Source organism: Scomber scombrus, chromosome 17 (assembly GCF_963691925.1).
Source record: "Scomber scombrus chromosome 17, fScoSco1.1, whole genome shotgun sequence".
NCBI classification, from domain to species: Eukaryota; Metazoa; Chordata; class Actinopteri; order Scombriformes; family Scombridae; genus Scomber; species Scomber scombrus.
In genome coordinates, this window is record NC_084986.1 from 20,580,325 (window position 1) to 20,601,189 (window position 20,865).

Genomic DNA, 20,865 nt, shown 5'->3' on the forward strand with positions numbered 1-20,865 from the left:
TGTGTGTATATATTCACACTGTATATATTGAATTATATGCTGACCTGTAGAAAAATGTCATGTTTGCAGTGCTAAATAGACTTTCTATGTTATACTAGTAACACTAGTTAAATGAACTCAATTAATTTTGAGCAAAGCAATTAAATACTATAATTAGTACTAAATTACATACTGATACTGTTGTTATTTCACAGAACCTTTCTGGATATTAATAGAAAATTACTGGAAAACTACAGACCTAACATAAAATGTTAAATCAAGTATACTCAGAAAAGTTAATATGTTATATTAACAGCCGACCTCTGGCAAAACAAGGCTTTATACAGTGTGATTCTGCAGGCTATTTGTCCTTTATAGTACTAAGTTGTGTACATATTTAAAGGAAAATTCCTAAGAAATGATTCACATACCAACAGTTATACAATAAAGCACATTTATTCTCTTTTTTCTTAAAACGTTTCCATTACAGACCCGGAAAAAGAGGAAACGCAGACAGTCAGCAGAGGTGGGTTCAACGCACACACACACACATTCATGTACACCCAAATTTGACACCCCTTTCCCTAAGTGAATGACGTTTTCATAAGTGTATATTAATGAGATTTGCATTTTTTTGGCAACTAGACTAATAGGATTGTTTTTTATCCAAAAATGCACACACACACACACACACACACACACACACACACACGCGCAGAAACACCCATTCAAAGATGCACAAACACACATACACAGATATACACACCCATATAGCGACTGTTGATCTATCCATATGTGTAGTAGCTGTCTTAGCTTTTAGCTGACCATGCAAACACACACACATACAAGCACACAGGCACCCTTTCAAAGTGAATGAAGTTTCCATGAGTGCATATTAATGAGATTTGAGTTTGTTGGCAACTATGCTGATTAGATTGTCTTACAGCTAAACACACACACGTACGTATACACATATACACTTGAAGTCTCTGTCCTTTGAGTACTGATACTGTCCTCTTTCATCCTAAGCACTGATAAATATTATATATATATATTTGATCTCTACAGGAGAAACAGTGTATTTGTTGTGTAATTACTAGTTTGCAGATGCATTCATATTTGCAGGTGGTGTGTATGTTTGTGTGCATATATTGTTATATGTGTCCATATTTGTGTATGTGTGTGCATGTGTGTTTTAGCATAATGTGTATGTGTGTGTGCCTCATTCGATGTGAGCATGCTGCTCACATGAATGCAAAATTAAATGTGTATCCATGTTTATGCGTGTGTGTATGCATGTGTGAGGCAGAGGACAGAGGGTTACCTCTGGCTTATCCATCATTACTGGTTGTTGGAGGCATAAATCTATTTTTACTAACTATGCTGGCAGGCTGTGTGTGTGTGAGTGTGTGAGTGTGAGTCTGTCAGTGTGTAGTAAGGTTAAGCGAGGTTAAAAACACCATCAACTCAACTTGGCCCTGACTAATGGATGTTTTAGAGAGGGACACAGAGACGGAGGGAGAGAGAAGGGGACAGGAGACAAAGGATGGAGGGAAAGAAGAGGGAGATTTAGAGGTGAAAGGAAGGATAGAGGGGGAACAGCAGAGCTGAAAAGAAAAATAATACAAGGGCAGAGAAGAACAGAGGAGAGAAGAGAAAAATGTTAAGATGGGGACATTTGATATTAGAGAGGAGAGACGTAAAGAAGAGAAAAAGAAAAAAGAAGATCCTTTGAGCAAACCAAGGGTAGGTAAAGAAAGTCTAGTTAGTGGAGGGGGAAACAAAATATAAAAAAGGGCAAACAGTAAGTCTGCTATAAAAAGGAGACTGAGATATGAAGCCAAAAAGATAGAGTGAGGACAGAGGATGGAAAAAACATGTGTGATTTGGCTAAAATACAGTGTAAGATATACATGAAAGAAGCGTTGCTCATCACGAAAAGATGATCAGCAGAAGAGGTGCTCACACCTTGCTGTACCTTGTAAAAATATACCTCTGACTGAAGCAGTACATCTTCCTGGAGAGATTATTATCATATATAATCTCTGGATTATTTTTTCAATTGATCAATAAATGTTTTGTCTAAAAAACATTTTCAAAAGTGTTGCAAAGTAGAAAAAAATCATCATCACCCATACTCCATGTTTATAACCACAGTGGTAAACATAAAAATGTAGTTCTTATGGCGTAATGAAGAATTGTTAAATGTTAACAGACATTCTGGCTCTGTTTTGCCAAATCAAAAAGTAAAGCATCTTTACAAAAAAGACATGAATGACCCATGATCTGCACCAACCTGTCTGCATTCGGTGCTGAGGTTAGTTCCGTTATAGACATAGACACCGAACCCAAAGCCAGAATGTCATATTATTATAAATTTCAAAAGCAGGAAGATTTGAAGATTTAAAATATCAAAGTTGCAAGGGAGTGTTGCTGGCGTGTTTTTGTACTTTTTTTTTTTTTTTGTCTGTTTTTGGTGAATGTGTATAAGTACATGTGTAGGCTTTTGCAAGCCTGTTGCTTTGCATGCACAGTCTTCTGTGTATTTGTTTTCATGGCTGTCTGTTTACATGTGTCTGGACTTGTATGTGTGTGTCTGTGTGTATCTTTGCTTCAGTGTATAATGAGTTCATCTGTGGTAGTCTGCCTTTGTCTGAATGTGTGACATGTGTCTTCGTTTGTGCACCTGTGTGTGTGTGTCTGTGCATTCCTTTATATCTACCTGTGTGTGTGTGTGTGTGTGTGTGTGTGTGTGTGTGTGTGTGTGTGTGTGTGTGTGTGTGTGTGTGTGTGTGTGTGTGTGTGTGTGTGTGTGTGTGTGTGTGTGTGTGTGTGTGTGTGTGTGTGTGTGTGTGTGTGTGTGTGTGTGAGTGAGTGAGTGTGTGAAAGACGCCGCAGCGAGAGGCATGTTGTAGCTACATCTCAGTTCAATTTGTCCCCGACCTCAAATTGAAATTCCATTTTCAGGTGGTAAATTGTCTCCCACTTCGCCCTCTGGCACACAGTGAATTAAAATTCAAATTAGCCTGACCCTGCACCACTGCTCTCTAGCACCTCTCTGTCTGTCTCCCTTTTTCTCTCTCTCCCCATCTCTATCTCTCTCGCTGTTTTGCTCTCTGCCCTCTCATCTCTTCCCCCTATTATCCTCTCCTCTCTGTTCCTCTCATCTCTTGTTATCCTTTCCTCCCTGCTCTCCTCTCCTCTCCTCTCCACTCCACCCTCCCTTATTTCCTCCCAATTTCTCTTTATATACCTCCATATATGCCCCTGCTCTTCTCCCCTTTCCCCTTTGCCTTTTCTCTACTCTTTAATCCCCAGTCTCCTCTCCTTCATGTATGTCTTTTCTCCTCCTTTTACTTCTCATCTGTTGAGTTTTCTCCCAATGTCCTTCCTTTCTCCTCCTCTCCTGTTCCTGACAAACATGTAACAAATAGCATCATGCAGGAGATGGAAGTTTAATCTAAATTGAAGACTACCAAGGGCAACTGAACATTCCGTTGCAACTTCTATAAGCTTGTGTTGTCGTATAGTATATAGTCTGTAACTAACTGTTATTGCGGTCTACCTTGACCAGGACACATTTGGATTTTTACTGTACCACGTTCATAATTTTAGGTTAGTATAACATTAAGTAATTAGCTCTAAACACAAAGTACAGCTGACACTGATGAGAACTTCATTAGTTTTTTTTAGATATTTGGTCATAAACCAAAGTATTGAAAAAATAAAAATGCTGACAAGATGATGGTGCTGGATTAAAGGTTAAGGTGTCATCAATTCATCCTGAGGGGAACATAAATGTCTGTGCTAAATTTTATACCAGCTTTTCACAATAAAGGAATTAGATTTACACATTTTACACATTTGGTTCTAGCAGAAAAGTCAGGAACACCAAACGCATTAAGAGTCATCCTCTTGGAATCATGAATGTCGTAGTAGATATTGAGATAGGTGAAAACCTTGACCTTTTTGCCAAGGTACATGGGGTTTTCACATTAAAGCAGGCTGTCATATCAACATCTGCATCAAAATATTTGCTGGGAACTCTTCATTTCCTTTAAATTCTCATATCTTTCTGCTGGCCTTTTCAGTCAGTAATGCTAGATGAATTGCCTTTATAGGTCTTGGTATGAGGGTGAAATTCAAAGCCCTTCTTTCATGCATCTAGGGTGAACATTTTCTTCTCGATTTCATCTCCTCTCCCCAGCCCTGTGCCCTGAGAGTAGTTTGGATGTACAGATTTCCACAGCTAATAAAGTTTATCTCCAACTCCTGCAGCCCTACCTCTCGGTCATTCTGAGCAAAGGCTCTCTGGAGGTTTTTGTGAATACCGGCAGCCACAGTACAGGCCGTGTCATCAGACTGCCTGAGCAAGGCATCCTGAATGATGGAAGAGAGCACTCCCTGCGCATCAAAAGACTACCTGACAGGTTAGTGTGTGCGTAGTTCTGTTCAGTTTGTGTTTCCTACCTGTGCAACAGTCATTTTTGTATATGTTGAAAAAGTTTTACACTGCATAATCAATTTTACTCATTTGTCTCTTTGTGGGTTTTTTTGTTCCAGATCATTTTCAGTTCAAGTAGATGAGGAGGCCAAAAGTCACACGCGGCTTCCCAACAACCAGCCTGTAAACTTGCAGCGTATCTTCCTCGGTGGAATTCCTGCAGAAGTAAAGCATATATCCAACATCCCATTCCAGGGATGTATATGGAACCTTATGATCAACTCTGTGTAAGTAAAATCTAGTCAATGTATACAATGTATTTAATAGGTCAGAGAGCTAATGTTAACTTTTTCTTGAACTAACCATTGTTATATATTGTTAGCAGATTGGAGCAGTATACTTTTTTTATGGCTGAATCATCCAAAACAAATTCTAATGACCATGTGACCCTGGCCACTTACTTTAATGAAGATCTATTAGCAATGCGGAGAGATTTTGTATTTATTTTTCCATCAAAACTGTTGTTGTTATTTGATCATATCAAAAAGAATTAGAAATAACTGGTACTCTTTTTATCTGTTTCTTTTGCTTGATCTACAGTGTGATATGGTTCTGACATCACATGAATATTGGGGCAAAAACACAGTCAGCTTTTGATTAGGGTTATTTATTGGTCTCCGCCAGGTTAAACACTGAAACAGGCAACACTGAAAAAAAATCTTATACAGTAGACTTAAACTGTTCACTTTAAACCTTTTATATCAAACTCAAACAGGGCAGCTTTTATGCACTAATAAACACTCTGCAATGTTTACTGTCAGTAGATGATAGGGCTAAATTTGACCTCATACACTGTTAGGTTAAAGCGTAGTTAATATGATTTCAGGAGGTCATGATGATGGTGATGATGATGATAAAGCCAGTGTCTCTTTCTGCCTGAACAGCAGTAATAGAGCTGTCCAAAATCATAAACATACTCATAACTCAAATTACACTCCTCTCTCATCTTTGTGTGTTTGTTTGTGTCTGTTTGTCCATCTCTCACCTCATTTCACCCCTATTATCCCACCACGCTGACGCTATCACTTCTACCTAATATACACCTGTCTACCTCCATACTGCTGGCCTGTGTGCCTTTAATGCTGGGTTATTTCCAATGATGAAACTGGATGTGTATTATACTATATGTATATTGTCATGCTGATTTATCTCAATTCGCTCTCATTCGATTTCCTCTTCCCAGCACCTATACATGAGTTTACAATGATAATAGGAACTTTGTCAGTGCTATGTGGCCCTGACCCTGGACCCTCTTGAGGTGTATTCAGACTGAATCTGAGAGGGAATGTGACTGAATGCAAAGGCAAAGTGGGAAGATGCAAATTCAGATTCATACTAGGTGGCAGAAATTGAGGCAAAGATGCTTCTGTATGAATTGACAATGTCCAGTTTAAGTGTAATATTTTGCTTATCCTGAAGCTGTATGACTACACTGCATGTACCTACAGATGCAAGAGAGAGAAACTGGATGGATGCAGATAATGTCTTTACAGTCGGTACAACGGCTGTATGCTACAATTGAAAATTACAATCACTTTAATTAGTTTTTCTTGTTCTGTTCAGTTGCCTATGACTATGTAGTTCGTTCACTTTTTTCCAAGCTAAATGATTGCATTTATTTATAACACTGTGTCTTTACAGGACTAATTCTAAGAGTTTCACTTGTGTTCAGAGTTCAGTCTGTTCATATTGTTAAATGCAATCAAGTACGAAACTAGGCCTATAATACTCTATAATATTAATAAAGCAGCAGCAGAGTATTGGATTATGACTGTTTCTGTGGTTTTTTGCAGTATATTAAAAATAGACCTTTAACTAGGGAGCTGCCAATGGAGCCCCAGTACTAAAGCTACTGAATTAGTCAGTGGCAACAATGATTCAGTACAGTCAGTTCAGCCTGAAGATTTGTTTGAACATGTAGTAAAGACATCTACTGAATGCAGCAAATTAGCACATCAGTCTTGCTCATAAACTGAGATGAAGAGGTGAAGATGCACTTATGCACCTTAACAATTCCCTGTTATTTCAGTCAAGTTCAAATTTAAAAATGTCAGTGTCAACTAAATTGTATTCATCTTAAACCCAATTACTTGTCCATCTCACAGTCTCTCAGATTTCTCCCAACCCGTTTCGTTTGAGAACGCCGAAATTGGCCAGTGCCCGAACCTCGCCCCACCGCCACCACTACCTCCTCTGCCAGAAGAAGAAAAGGAGCCCGAAAAGGAAAAAGAAGAGTCGAAACCAGACAGCCCTCCATTGACCCCTGCCCCTGCCACACCACCTCCAGGGCCTCCCGTTGTAAGTGGCTCAAAGTACCGCACATGTATCACACTGCTGGACATGCATACTGCAGGCATACTTTCCATCTTTAATATTACATTTTTCAACACAGGGTGTATGAGAAATAAAGGAAGTATGTGAATTAATGAGGGATATTCATATAACACCAGAGGTTTGTTGTTTACATTAACATAATCATCATTACTCTTGTTTAAGCAGACTATTTTAAGCTGTTGGAACATACAAACAGATGCACACAGCGGCACCGTGTAGGCACACACACATAGACACACAGAAAAAAGAAGCACGTATGCTAATATGCCTACATACAAAAGAGCACATGTCCTACTCCACATTCTTTTTTTTTTTGTTTCTATTACTCACACATACACACAAACACACACCTATTTCTGTGGGATGAAATGCAGCCATGGCCTCGCTGTGTTAGCTTAGCCCTTCATCACACAGCAGTTGTACAGCCCATTAACTCTTCTTTATGGTCCCTTTAGCCTTGAGACACTAAACTCCACCTCTGGCAGCCCGTGATACAGTGCAGAGCCTGTGCGTTACGCTAGGCTAACTGTGCATGCCATTTATGCTTTATGAGCCCCAAGGAGCCAAAACACCCTCAGCCAACATTTAGCCACTATGCTAAGAGACTGGCAGGCATTGAGTCATTCGCTTCATACTCTTAGCATTGGGATAGGGGAGATATATTTCATATATTAAATATATTATAGGTCTTACAGCAGTCATAGGTTATCAGCTACCCAGTTACCTGCTAAACTACACCTCTAAAAGGGCATTGATCATGGAGCACAGAGCCAATGAGCTATGCCAGCCTAGCTATAACTCTGTGGTTTGTTGCTTTATTAGCTGTAAGTTGATCCGCTTTATGATATACACTGCCGGCTGTAAGAAGCCATAGTTCTTTGAGCCCCCATCTACATGTTCGCTGAAGATGAAGTAACGGCGCTCGCTATATTTCAGACCATCTGCTGTAATAGTCTTTATAATTCATGTTTTGCCAGTTGGGTGTTTTGTTTATGCTGATCTTGTTGGCCCAGAAATGGTTGCAACAAATTGCCATACCTATAGAAGTAAACATCTCACCAGACTTCATGGGAAAAGAGACAATATTCTTTTAAAGATTTAAGTCTTTGGAAGACATGGCCTTATAACAGTTTGCAGATAATGGAGAACTAAAGTCCCATCTGGGTGAGCTTTTGTTCCACTGGCCTCCATTCTCAAGCGAGTTTTTGTATGTCTTTCTTTGATCTTTATAAAAGCTTGAAACATGATACTAAGGTAATTTTAGTGATATGCAAAACAACTTGGCTACTATGAGTACAATTTGAACTCTTTGTAATTCGACAAAACACATATTTTATTTATGTTTTTTAACATTTAGCAGTGTGATCAATATTTGTGTGTTTATTTATAATTAATGTAAGTAGCAGGACTTGGTTAATGCGTTTCATTATCATTACCAAACTGCTTTGTTGTTGTGCATTTTTTGTGATTACATGGCACAATGTTACACAGTATATTTTCAATTCTAGTTTGAAAGTGATGTATTGCTCCACCATGTGACAGCTCTGCACTCAAGAAGTGCTGTCCTGACTGACGACATCATGACAACTGCCTCTAATTAGCTTTTTAAATTCTTCTGCAGTCTCACAGAAATCAGACAATAAGAAAGTATAACTTGGCATAGATTCAACATTTTTGTTACTGAGAAAAACAAGAAGCAGTCCAGAGGCAGCATAGTCTAGAACTTTGGCATTTAATTGAACAAGCAAAGAGAACCACTTTTTTTTTTCTTACCAAAAATGCATTAGAATTAGTAATTATGCTTCACTTCAGTTCAGGAAATCCTTGTGTTTCTCCTCTACTCCATAACCTCTTTGACCTTTCATCAGTGCCTGGCTTTAGCTGATTGTGTGCTTGTCATAAACTCTGTTCCCACTCTGGCTTTGCGGCTGCCATTAATGCCCTTCCTTCCTACTCCCTGACTGCTGACTTGCAGGAGGCCACGCCCCCTGCCGCACCTGCTGTCACACCTGCTGCTGCTGCAGCCACTACCACTGCTAAGCAGGAGCCCAGCACTGACGCGGTATACACACACAAACACACAACACACAGTTAAACACAGACACACCATGGGTTCATGAGCAATCAATCAATCAGTCTTTTCTGACTTCTTGCTTTTTTGCTCTCCTTTATGCCTTCTACAAATTAATCTAAAATATTGGCATTAAAATCTAAATTTTCACTTGGTAGCAAAAACAAACTGTAAACACACCACTGATATTTTAGTAGCAAACGGTCGCTCAATTACACATCTAGCAGATATGGATCAACATGCAAAAAGATGAAAGATGCTGACAGATGTAGTCTTCTGATCTATTTTTATCTAGAGTATCGAATATAGAAGCATTAAGGACAATGGACGTCTGATGATGCCAATCCTGACTGGAACAGATTTTCTCATTCTAAAGCAATTTTGAAATATTTTATCACATGCACAGAAGTGTCTCATATGCATTTCCCTTAGAGTCGATTAATACTTTTGTTTTGTGTTCCTGACTGCCATCAAATGTGTATTTTCTCTTTACTATTTTTACTTGTTTACACCAGCAAAGGTCAGAAAAGGTAAAGGTTTCCAACATCTACCAACACCTCATTTGTAGAACTGCTGATTTTTGAGTAGCTCAGCACAACCACAGTGTTAAAGTGGTGGCCAGTGACCAGTTTCACTTGAGCAGCTGGGGGTTAAGTGGTTTGCCCAAGAGCCCTTAGCATATTGAGAGAGGAGAGGAGCCTGCTTGTTTGGTCATCTTACGGTGAGGTGTTGTAACAGGGCACTAACAGTTACTACATCATAGCTGTAGTTACCAGGCAATAGTTGTAATCTACCTCCTCAGGATATTAATGCAGTGAAGCTAGATCAATTGGGTGCACTTCATCTGTGTTGAAGTTTAGCTGGGTTCTCTACCTCAAAGAAATATCAATGACTGTATTTTCCAAAAACAAAAGCTTTTTTAAAAAAAAGGGCAAAAACAGCAATATAATCACCTAATTTGTCTGGTGCATTTATGTACATAATTAGTTGACATAAGCTTTTATGGTTTAAATTCAAAGATTATGGTTTGAAACACTATTTAACGATGTAAGGACCACTGACATACAGTATAACCGACACTTTACACTTCTTGAACGGATCCTCTCTGGAGTAATAAAATATTTGGAGCTGTAAAGTGGACTTCTGGTCTCTGCAAGGCTAGTGACAAATCTAACGACACACAGACAGCCTCGTATTCACTTATACACACACACACTTACACAAAATCCCGACTTAATGACTTCACATTCTATTGGTGTGACCTCCAACCAAAGACTAGCCACTCTGAATGGAAGACCGTCTTCCCATTGTTAGCTTAATGGAAAGAAGCAGAGGGGATGAGAGAAAGGGAGTGAAGAAGAGGAGGATGAAAGAGGCTAAAAGAGAGGGCACAGACATTGAGGAAGAGGAGGGAAAAAAGGAAGAGTTTTTCTGAACAGAGCGGCGCCCGTCTTTTGTTGGCTTAATTGAAAGACGAAGGAGAGGAAGTGGAGAGAAGAATGAAAAGGGAGAGGGAAGGAAAGGGCTTCTAAGCAAGTGACGTCTCCCTTTTGTTAGATAGCAGGAGAGTGAGAAAGAGAAAAAAAGGGGAGGTTGAGGAGGAGGAGTGGATATGAGGACAGAGCACGATAAGAGGTGAGTGTCAGCTGTAACAAAGCAAGGTCATGGTGTGGGAAATGTCTTCACTTGAAAGAGAACAAGAGACGAGATAAAGACACACATACACATAGACGCTCAATCGCCTCAGATCCTCTCTCACTCGCTCTCCCTAACTTTGTCTCACATCACAGCGGAGGTAAGGCAATGCAGCTTTGTTACTTAATAGGAGATGTATTCAAGAAAGCAAATGAGAAGGCCTCGAAAGGAGATGGTGGAAGAGATTGGAGGAAAAGAAGGAGGAGGAGATTGTGGGAAATGGAAGTAAGAGCAGGTGAGGACAGGTGGTGAGAGCAAGATGGTGAAGGAAGTGAGAACAGGGAGGGAAGGTAGATGGATAGAGGAGAGGAAGAGGACACAAAAGAACTGGACTGGAGAAGAAAAAAGCGGTGAAAGGGGGGAAAGTAGGAGGCTTAAAGAAATGTGGGGAGTAGAGAGAACAGACGAAAAGTAGAAAGATGAAAGAAGAAAAATAATTGAGTCCGAGAGAAGACAACAGGAGAGAGAAGTACTGTAAATTAGGAGATGTGGAGGAAGAGTATGGAGGATGTAGAGCAAAAAAGAAGGTAAAAGAAACTGGAAGAGAAATTAGGTGAGAAAAGTAGGGATGGGAGGAGGAGAAAGAAGGAAGAGGAGGAAGACACAAAAGGAAAACAGGAGAATGGAATAAGAGAAAAGGGAAGATAAGAGAATCAATAAATACCAGAGTTCTGCAGATGAGAAAAAGAAAGGTAGAGGAGTTAGGTGATGAGAAAGGGATAACACAGGAAAGTAAACAGGAAAAGGAACTAACGGTAAGCTGAGGAAAGGAACAAAAAGATGAGATAGTAGTTTGTGGGGATAAAAGCAAAAAGAGAAGAGATAAGAGTAGGATGGGGAGAAGTAAAGAAAACATAAAATAGAAAGAAAATAAGAGAGAGGGACAAGCAGACAGGATGAGATTGGAAAAAAGAGGATAGTGAAGAGGAGCAAAGGATAGTTGAGCTGGTGGGAGCAGAGGATGAAGATATAAAAGGACACAGGAGAAGACAGGAGTTTTGGGGGAACAAAGCAGAGAAAGAAGAATAGAGACATTTTGAAAGAGTAACAGGGTAGGAAAGTGAGAGTAGAAGAGGCAAAAAAAATGTTAGGAAGTGAGATGAAAGGAGAAATAATAATAAAGGACTGAAGAGGAAAAGAAAGTAGCAGATGGGGGACAGGAGGGAGACATGAAACGAGAGCGGATAAGAAGGAGGAGATGAGTGGGGAGGAGGAATGGAGAAATGGAGAAGAGAGCTGAAAGAAAACTGCAAGAGAAAGACAGTAAAAAGAAAATCGAAACAGAGGAGTAGAAGTCATAAATAAGATAGCTTTACATGTATTACAACACTGACACCTGCTGGTCCTTAGGGGGAACTGCACCCTGTAATAAGACAAGGCTCGGTAATACTCCTGTAATACTCTGTAACCACTTGTTTACCCTCCTGCCAAGATGAAATCCAAATCAAATAGAAATCAGACTTCACTGTGTGATGTTTGGTACAGATAAAAAGAAAAATATGTTTATGAGAGTCAAACTGTGGGTGGGTCTTGTGATTTGAAAACCGTGTCAGCCAAATCCACCTTGGCAGTAAGTGATTTGAGGTGATAGAGAACAAAGAGACACTGATGAAAGCTGACTGTAATGAGACAGATTTTAAAAGTGCATATGCTGTAACTTGTTGGCACTGTCTGAAATAGTCAATATGCTAATCTGCAGTATATGAAGTTTAGTAGGTGGATTCAACCCATTTTTTATTTTCTAAGGGCTATTTTTGCATTGCACAAGACATGGATTTCATCTTCTTTGTGGACTTTAAGGTCATTTTTTAAAGTCTATATTTACCTCTTTTATATAAAGAAGTGTTTGATGATCCATTGTGACCAGCCCTTAAGGTCCCTGCAGATCAGAGGCAGAAACCCTATTACAGTGACTGACGTGTGTTTCGTACAGGTGTTAAGGTTCCTGTTGACGAGAGGCAATAGGAGCAGTGCAGTGAAACTTGTCAGTGTAAGTGACATGTTATATCCAATCTCCAGGATTCATGTGCGTCAGCTGTGGCCCCGACAGCACTGGAGGAAGCCTATCAGTTTGGACTGACCAGGAACAGCCACATGAGCTTCGCCTTTGATTACAACAAAGTCAGAGAGAGGTTTGTATTTAGAGTATATCATCATTTTACTGTCTCAAATTGATTTACTGCACTTTCAGCACAATGCTTGTATCTACGACGTATATAACACCTAGCATAGGTAACAATATTACTATGAAAACATTTTGAAATATCAATACTGCAAAGGAAGTCTTCATTGTGTGTACACATGAGCTACTGTACATGCCTGTAACATGTAACACACTCAACACAGAAAACTGTGACCCTGTGTGTGGGTGTGTGTTAGTGTGTTCCTGTGTCTCTTTTGAAGACGTTTGCCAAGGCCTCACACTACAGAGTGCAGTTTTAAATAAATAAAGGAACTCAGAGGTGAGTGAGTGATAGTTTGGACAGCATACAGTGTACAACAGGGCAAAATCCAGGGAAACATCCTCTATAAATAACAGCGTGTTGAATTAGTGAACATGGTGTTGACTTGACCGACCCTCAAAACAACTTCTCTGTTCCACAAACTACAGTAAGAGTTGCAAAAACATCCAAAAGTTTAGGGCTGTAAGTGACAATTATTTCCATTATCGATTAATCTGACAATTATTTTCTCAATTAATCATTTAGTCTTTCAATTGTCCAAACATGCTAAAAGCAAAAGACATTCAGTTTACTGTCATTAAATGATACAAAAAGCATCACATCTTAACCTTTAAGAAGCTGGCATTTTTGCTAGAACAATAGCTGAAATGATGAAAAGTTGCAAAATAATTTTCTGTCGATCGACTAACTATTGCGGCTTAGAAAAAAGTTACAACGATAATCGGTGTGAATCTGCATGGTAATTATTCTTGTCTTTTCTGCAAAAAGGCTGTGGTTTGTGTTCATTTTAGGTATTGAATTTATTCATGGATGAGCAAATAAGTGATCAGGAGCTTCTGGGAACGCTGTATTTGGATTAAGACCAGTAACAGTAATATCCTGGACATTATCTCTAAGCAGTACAACAGCCTGCTATCCAAATCAAAATGTATCCTCCTTTATTCTGTGTATCTGTCAGTACTCGAGAACTTGATCAAATGCCAAGATTGGTGCCTGACTCACTTAAAACTGCAATTTGTCTTCAGTGCTGTTTACTGTAATAGTCCATGCTATGCTCTACTGAATACCAATAGTTTGATGTGAACATTTGGTTGGGAAAATACACTTAAATAAGTTAATTGCAATGTTATTCAAGTGAAAAAGACACTTTCAGGCTTCCAAATCAACAGTCAAAATCTTTAATGAAGAATTAACTGCATCATTTGGCAGAACAAATACTGTTAGTTTTACACAAAATTGCTATTCATATTGAAATACAGTGAGAGTCCAATATTCTAAAAGAAATGGACATCCCATAGGTATATAGTAGAGTGTCTTTTTAGATTTACTGCCTTTGTCAAATGTTTTATTAGTGTAATTGTATATGCTATTGTAGTAATCAAAGATCTTTATGTATGTATGATTCAGGTTAATATTGGAGCTTGATCTGAGAACTAAAGAAGAGTCTGGGCTTGTTCTCTACATGGCAAGAGTCAACCATGCTGACTTTGTTTCCATACAGGTATCTATTTACTGCACTTTGTCTTTTTCTCTGTTTGACTTTCAGTATTTTTCTCCGTTTTTTTTTTTTCATGCCTTTTGTAGCTGCACTGTTTAATTAAAGTTTAAGATAACTTAAGTTACCTCTCTGTATCTTCAAGTACAGCCTTTGACTCTTTTCAAGTTATGTTTACTTCATAAGAGTAATGCCCTCTTCTACTGCACAGTCAATTCAGAGCACAGCAGAACTTCTGAATACTGGAATTTGGTTTATTTTACTTCTTCCCCAACAGTCTGTAGTCTGTTACACGAAGACATCATCTTCAGGAACAAAACCATAGAGGGTAACATTAACCATGTTTGTTTGTAATCCCCTCTCCATCCCTGCAGATCAAGGACGGACAGTGTTGTCTGGGTTATGATCTTGGTCATGGAAACATATCTGACTGTGTGCCCTTCTCCATCAATGATGGGAACTGGCACAAGGTAGGATGGCTCTTCAGTTATTCATTTATTGTTGTCTTTGTATGAAAGATTCTCCATTTGTTGATTCATGCATTAAATGATGACAACTCAATTAATTTTAGATTAAGTAATCAAAATATATATTCTGTACTTCCCTTGAAAATCAACATTTGAACGCTTTCAGAACAACACCCTTTAATAAGTCCTGTGTCTACTGACGTGCAGTATTTTGTACCTTTTGTGTTTATTAGCAGGTTTATAGTAGTTAATATTTACTGATGTTTTTAGAAGTTTAATGGTAATTATCATTTATTATTTTTAATTAATATAGAAAGTTTTGTCAGAGGTTCCTTTCTTTCTGCACCTTTAACATCAGGTCTTGAAGACTCATTTATTACAAGAAATACTTACATTCTAGTAGTAGTAGCCTATTTGTCATATTGTTAATGAGCCTTAAATCATATTTTAAATTTTTAGAGGAAACACTTGGTCTGTGTTCTGTGTCGATAATGTCCATTTCTTTGTGATCATTTTTATTCTTCCTCTATCCTGTCAGATCCATCTGACTCGTACCAAGCAGAGAGGTACACTCAAGGTTGATGGAAAATACAGTAAAATGATGACGAGTCCCAAGACGGTAAAAGCACATTTTTTAATTTTTGTGTTCTTAACTGTCTGTACCTCCTTTGTCCTTATGAAATTTTCTTTTTAACTTCAGGGTCCAGGTGCTACAGTTCTGACAGACATCATGACACAATTACAAAAAGACTCATAAACAAAATACAAGGACAAATGACCCAATTAGAAACCTCCCAGGCCATAGTCATGTGTTTTTATGTTGTATCAATACATTGTCTTCTCTTCTTACCAGGCTGACCAGTTAGACGTGGTGGGAACGCTCCATATTGGTGGATTGCCCAAAAACTATACCACCAAGAGGATAGGACCGGTAAACAAACAAAAAAACCACACAATACAATACATATTTTAAAGTAACAAGTCTTTAATTTATTTCAACCCAGGATGCTATAGTTCAGTTTAGTGGTTTAGTTCAGCTGTAAAAATCCACATATCCTTAATGTGTCCCATTTCTCAGAATCTGTGACATTAGTTTTACAGTTACTTGTACACACTGTCCTCACTCGTGTGGAGAGACTGGTTTAAAGTAATAATATAATTTTAACAAAGTCTTATTCTCTGTTCATAGATTGTCTACAGTATCAATGGATGCATTCGTAACTTGAGGATGGCGGGAGCAGGTAATGGATTTTTATTGTACCTTTATTGCATGTGATACATTTTTAAACACATTTAACTATCAATAATTGGATCACAACTGTTATTTTTACCACCTTCCTCTTCACTTAGGTCATACTGAGGCTGTCCTTGAGGAATTTAAGATAAACATGGCTACACCAACCTCCAGTCTCATGGTGGGAAGTTGCTTTGTCTCTACTGAGACAGGAACGTACTTTGACGGCACTGGCTACCTGAAAGCAGGTGAGATGAGATACTGTAATGTGACCTATTCACAAGAGAAATAGGACATGTCTCTCGTCGCCCTGACATAGTTTTAACATCTAAACTCCACATACTGCACATGAGACATGCAAGCAGAGACATCAAAGTAGATATGGAACAACAATGAATAAATGGCTGGAAACATCCAACCTCTGCCATTTAGGGTTTTAGTAAAACATTTTAAATTTTACCAAACTAACTGGAAAAAGTGACCAAGCCTGAACATTTACAATTGTAGGATAATTGTGCCTCGTAAGGAAAAAAATTCAAAACAATTCTTATGTCTAAATGAACACATTTGGAACATGATGTGTGTTGACAATGAAACTGTAGTGACCTGGCAATAGGAGTATGGCTGACAACCACTGCTGTGGATTATCTATGAAATCAAAAAATAAGTAGTGAAATTTTGCCAACATGTCATCTGGTTAGCCATAAATGAATCACTTTAAAATACCTTGGTAAAGAATAAACACCAAAAAGTATCTTTAAAAAAAAGGATTGGTTCATTTGATGCCCAAATTAACATTGAAACATGATTTTCTTGCTGTAATCATTCCTCCTGTTCATACTGAGCATTAAGAGATCCATTGAATTCATGCACTTTCAATGTAAGATGGGGGACAGAATCGAAAAGCCTGCTCCTTTGCAAAAATCGACATCTATCTTTCAAAGTTAGTCTTTTAAGTGCCAAATTCCCTCTTTTTATTATAATCCTTTCACTGCAGCTGAACAGGAAAACACTTTCCGTCAAGGGATTACTTTACTAAAAAAGACTAACAGTGGAAGTTATCCACTTTATTTGATTAACTCAGACTGCTGAAACCTCATTCTCTTCAGATAATGCAGTTGCACGAGAAATGTATTTGCATGGCATCTTCTAATATCCAGTATGACCAGGAAGAATTATTAGAGCAAACAAAACCTGTTTGAGTATTTATATGGGCACCTGACCATTGATTTACGCCAGACTTGACATATTGCAAATCTGTCCTTTAATGTACTGTAGCAAACCCCTATGAACTATCTAGGAACACATCAGCAAAAAAACTAATCCTAGCTGGTTTTGTTTGGCCATAATGTACAAGTGCAGTTAATTATTTTCAACAAAATGTCTCTTATCCTGTTGTAAATGTTAAAAATATTCTCTTACTGCATCTCTATCTCTAGTCTCCAGCTACAAAGTGGGTCTGGATGTGTCGATAGCATTGGAGTTCAGAACCAGCATAACCAGTGGAGTGCTATTGGCCATCAGTAACCAAGCCAATGATGGACTGGGATTAGAGATCGTCCAGGGCAAGGTGATTTTATCTACTTTAAATGCAAAATACATTAGTACGTGTACAAAAATAAAATAAAAATTTACCAATTGACAGGACAAGACAGATAATTAATACAGGAGTAGCTAGACAGAGATTCATGATGAAAAACCTAAAATCTTCCTTTCCCCCTTCCAGCTACTTTTCCACGTTGACAACGGAGCTGGACGAATCACAGCAGAGCACATGCCTGAGGGAGAGGGCTTCTGTGATGGCAAATGGCACTCTGTCATTGCCAAAAAACTTCGCCACAAGGTGGAGCTAGTGGTCGATGGGACGACAAGCCAAGCTGAGAGTCCGAACGCACGATCTAACACCTGTGACACCAACGACCCCATCTACGTTGGAGGATACCCAGGTATGGCTATAAAATACTTACACATCTACTTTTCATATGTATAGAATTTAAATCTGTTCTAAAAGGTGCTGCTGTATAAAACATACATACTTAAAATAGAAGCTAAACATTACTTTGCATGCCTGTCACGAGACGTACTGTTCTGGGAGATACAAGTTAGTTTTACATCTCTCTCATCTCTCAGGTGGAGTTCGTCAGGCAGCTCTCTCAACCAGCACTTCCTTCAGAGGTTGTATGAGGAACCTGAAGATCACCAAAGCTGCTAAGACCATGGACGTGCATTTCAACAAGGCTCTGGAGATCAAAGGAGTCCAGCCTCTCTCCTGTCCTGCTGTAGCTGCCTAAATGATACCATAGAGCCTACCCCCTGTTATTGTTTCTCTTAATACTTCTGTAAGGAGCCACACAGGTCCGTGAAGTGGAGAAATCTTGGTCTTTGAAGCAGGGCTGGATACAAAGTTTATATAACAATAATTCAATCATATCCAACTGAGTAAGAAAATGCAACTATAATGCAGATTCATCCTGTTTGTCAAAATGACTTTCCCTGTCAGGTGTGATCAATGGCTAGGATCTCAGCTTGTACTCACCTATATTAAAATATAAAATATCAAAAGACATTTGCAAATTTCAAGTCTTAGTCTTGCTGCCATTTGGGGATACCAGCATGCAAAGTTGCCTTGTGACATTTTCAAAGTACAAGATAAATAAAATAACTCTCAAAAACTTTTTTTTTTCTTGGCAGTAAATTCCTTAAATTCTCTATTTTTTGGCTGAGAGGTGCAGTGTAAGGTCAAAAAAGGCTAAATCATTTCTTTACTAATGTTCACCTTTATTAAGGAATACTCCACACAGAAATGAACACTGTGTGTTCTCATTAGCTTTTTCAACCAAATCACAGATGGAATACAGCTCTTCAGAGTTTAAAAAAAAGACCAAAAACAACTATAAAAGCAGCAAAGACAAAATAGCTTAAGTCTAATTAAACTAATTTAAAATAATTGAAGTCATTAAATCCAAGCAGTTGCATGAAGACCACACTGAAGTTGAATAACTGAGTGATGTGACTAAATTGTTTGATAGTAGATTTGCGAGGAAAGCCAAATGGAGCACATTTTTGGGTGCAATATTCCTTTAACATTCTACAATTCATTACCCTCAGATCGAATTGGACACCCTCAAGCTGGGGCTGGAATTATTTGTTAATGCAAAGAAATGTTAATGACAAAATTGAAAGGTACAAGGTTTCTGCAGGACACTAATGGCATCTCGTGTTCTGCATGGTGTGACTGAAGATATTTAATCAGCGGATTACAGAAATATATTTCTTGATAGCATCTCACAGATAGTCTTGTCCTTCTTTAAACAGATAATGTTGACATGAATTCTTGGACATTTTTGAGGATGTTTTTGGACACATAAATAAATAATAATGGATTTTGTCAGTACATTTTTAAGGTAAACATTCTGATTAAGGATTGATTCCTACAATTGATTGTTAATAAAAAAGACTAAATTTGAAGAAAAAACAGAAGGTGCTGCTTCTGGGAAATTCCACCAGGTGGTGCTATTGTAAACGTTTTCAGAGGCATTGTCAATGGTGCACCATTATAGAGAGGCTGCAACTACATACATATACATATGACACTTCCAAAAAAGCCTCCCCGCTAAAATAGATTTTTTTTTTAGGTTTTATACCTCTACAAGTCGATTTTCATAGCATTCATTAAAATACAATTATTTCATTTTTCATGGTTGGTTATTTTGATTTATAAGGTCAGGATGTTTAAAGAAGCTGGAAAATCATCAGTGACAACATAACGTAAGCATGAGAACACTTAAGTTGTTTTTGAGTTGATACTTAACTAAAGGGGTGGAGTTTTTACTCATATTTTGGGTGCTGATATTGTTCTTTTTTAACACTTTTTTATTTAAGTAGCTTTGCACACATGTTGGGTTTCCAGTCTCTCCCCTCCCCAATTTTTTTGTGTCACACACCTCTTTCTCCAAACACCACTGTCCTTTGTTGACTTTCTGGTGCTTCGTTCTTGCTCTTGGTTCTTCTGATGGGTTTTTCCCCCCATAGACGTAAAACGCCAGTGCTGTTGAACATACTGAAGTAGAGACAGAAGATCAGACTGGAAGAAGACTCTGCAGAAAATTCACATAAATTTAGAAATCACAAAAGTTCAAATACTATACATACTTTCTTTCTTTTTTTAAACTTTTTACATTCTTTTGCCAATGAGATTTAAAAAATGCAAACTTGCAGAGTAAAACAGTATAGAAAATGTAAAGGGACAAAGTAGAGAGCCAGACTTTATATTGCTTAATATAAATCTGATTAACATTAAGAGCCAGCTGATGTTTTCATTTGAACAGAACGTTTGAATGCCCCTTGCTCTATGCAGTAACTACACAGTTTTTCTTTAGGTCACAGACCTGCTTTTGCCATCTTCCTTTAGTCACATAATTATCCTTTCTGCTTTGTCCCAGATAGCATAAATTGACATTCACCAGTACTTGCATTTTATTTACACTAGAGGGCGATATGTGACTACACAAAACCAAGATATACCTGTCAGATAGAGCTGCAGTCAAATTCCAAAAGACGATGATTGGCTCCATTACGCAAGGATTCTTCTTCTGGGAATTCGAAGCTAAAATATGACTCAAATCCCGGCTGTCAGGTTTGATGAGAAAATTCTTGACAACTGAAATACTAGTTTTCCTGATTCATGTGTCAACTTGTGGAAGAAGTCTATGGGGGGGAAATGAAATAATGGGCTCAATCCTTCTCTTTAGTGTGCATTCCTCGTTTATTATCATGGTCTTCTTTACATAAGATGAATAATGGTGAGAGGTTAGCCTACTATAAACCTTGTTGTGGCTACCTGAAGTGGAATGTTCAGAAGATAGAATAAAGCCTAACAACAGATCAATTCACTTGATTAAAG

At 38.3% G+C, this 20,865-nt stretch overlaps 1 protein-coding gene across 1 annotated transcript in view; it reads left to right on the forward strand.

Annotated features, from left to right (window-relative positions):
* Nucleotides 1–19,520, forward strand: part of lama2 (laminin, alpha 2) — a 189,317-nt gene extending 169,797 nt beyond the window's left edge. Inside the window, exons 62-76 of the mRNA XM_062436956.1 lie at nucleotides 470–505; nucleotides 4,258–4,409; nucleotides 4,543–4,710; nucleotides 6,589–6,781; nucleotides 8,793–8,879; nucleotides 12,603–12,715; nucleotides 14,174–14,267; nucleotides 14,636–14,731; nucleotides 15,267–15,347; nucleotides 15,582–15,659; nucleotides 15,918–15,969; nucleotides 16,079–16,210; nucleotides 17,402–17,532; nucleotides 17,689–17,908; nucleotides 18,093–19,520. Coding sequence (XP_062292940.1) covers nucleotides 470–505; nucleotides 4,258–4,409; nucleotides 4,543–4,710; nucleotides 6,589–6,781; nucleotides 8,793–8,879; nucleotides 12,603–12,715; nucleotides 14,174–14,267; nucleotides 14,636–14,731; nucleotides 15,267–15,347; nucleotides 15,582–15,659; nucleotides 15,918–15,969; nucleotides 16,079–16,210; nucleotides 17,402–17,532; nucleotides 17,689–17,908; nucleotides 18,093–18,253 — 1,794 coding nt within the window. The 3' untranslated portion in view covers nucleotides 18,254–19,520. The remainder of the gene's footprint in view (nucleotides 1–469; nucleotides 506–4,257; nucleotides 4,410–4,542; nucleotides 4,711–6,588; nucleotides 6,782–8,792; nucleotides 8,880–12,602; nucleotides 12,716–14,173; nucleotides 14,268–14,635; nucleotides 14,732–15,266; nucleotides 15,348–15,581; nucleotides 15,660–15,917; nucleotides 15,970–16,078; nucleotides 16,211–17,401; nucleotides 17,533–17,688; nucleotides 17,909–18,092) is intronic.
* Nucleotides 19,521–20,865: the final 1,345 nt, after the last annotated feature.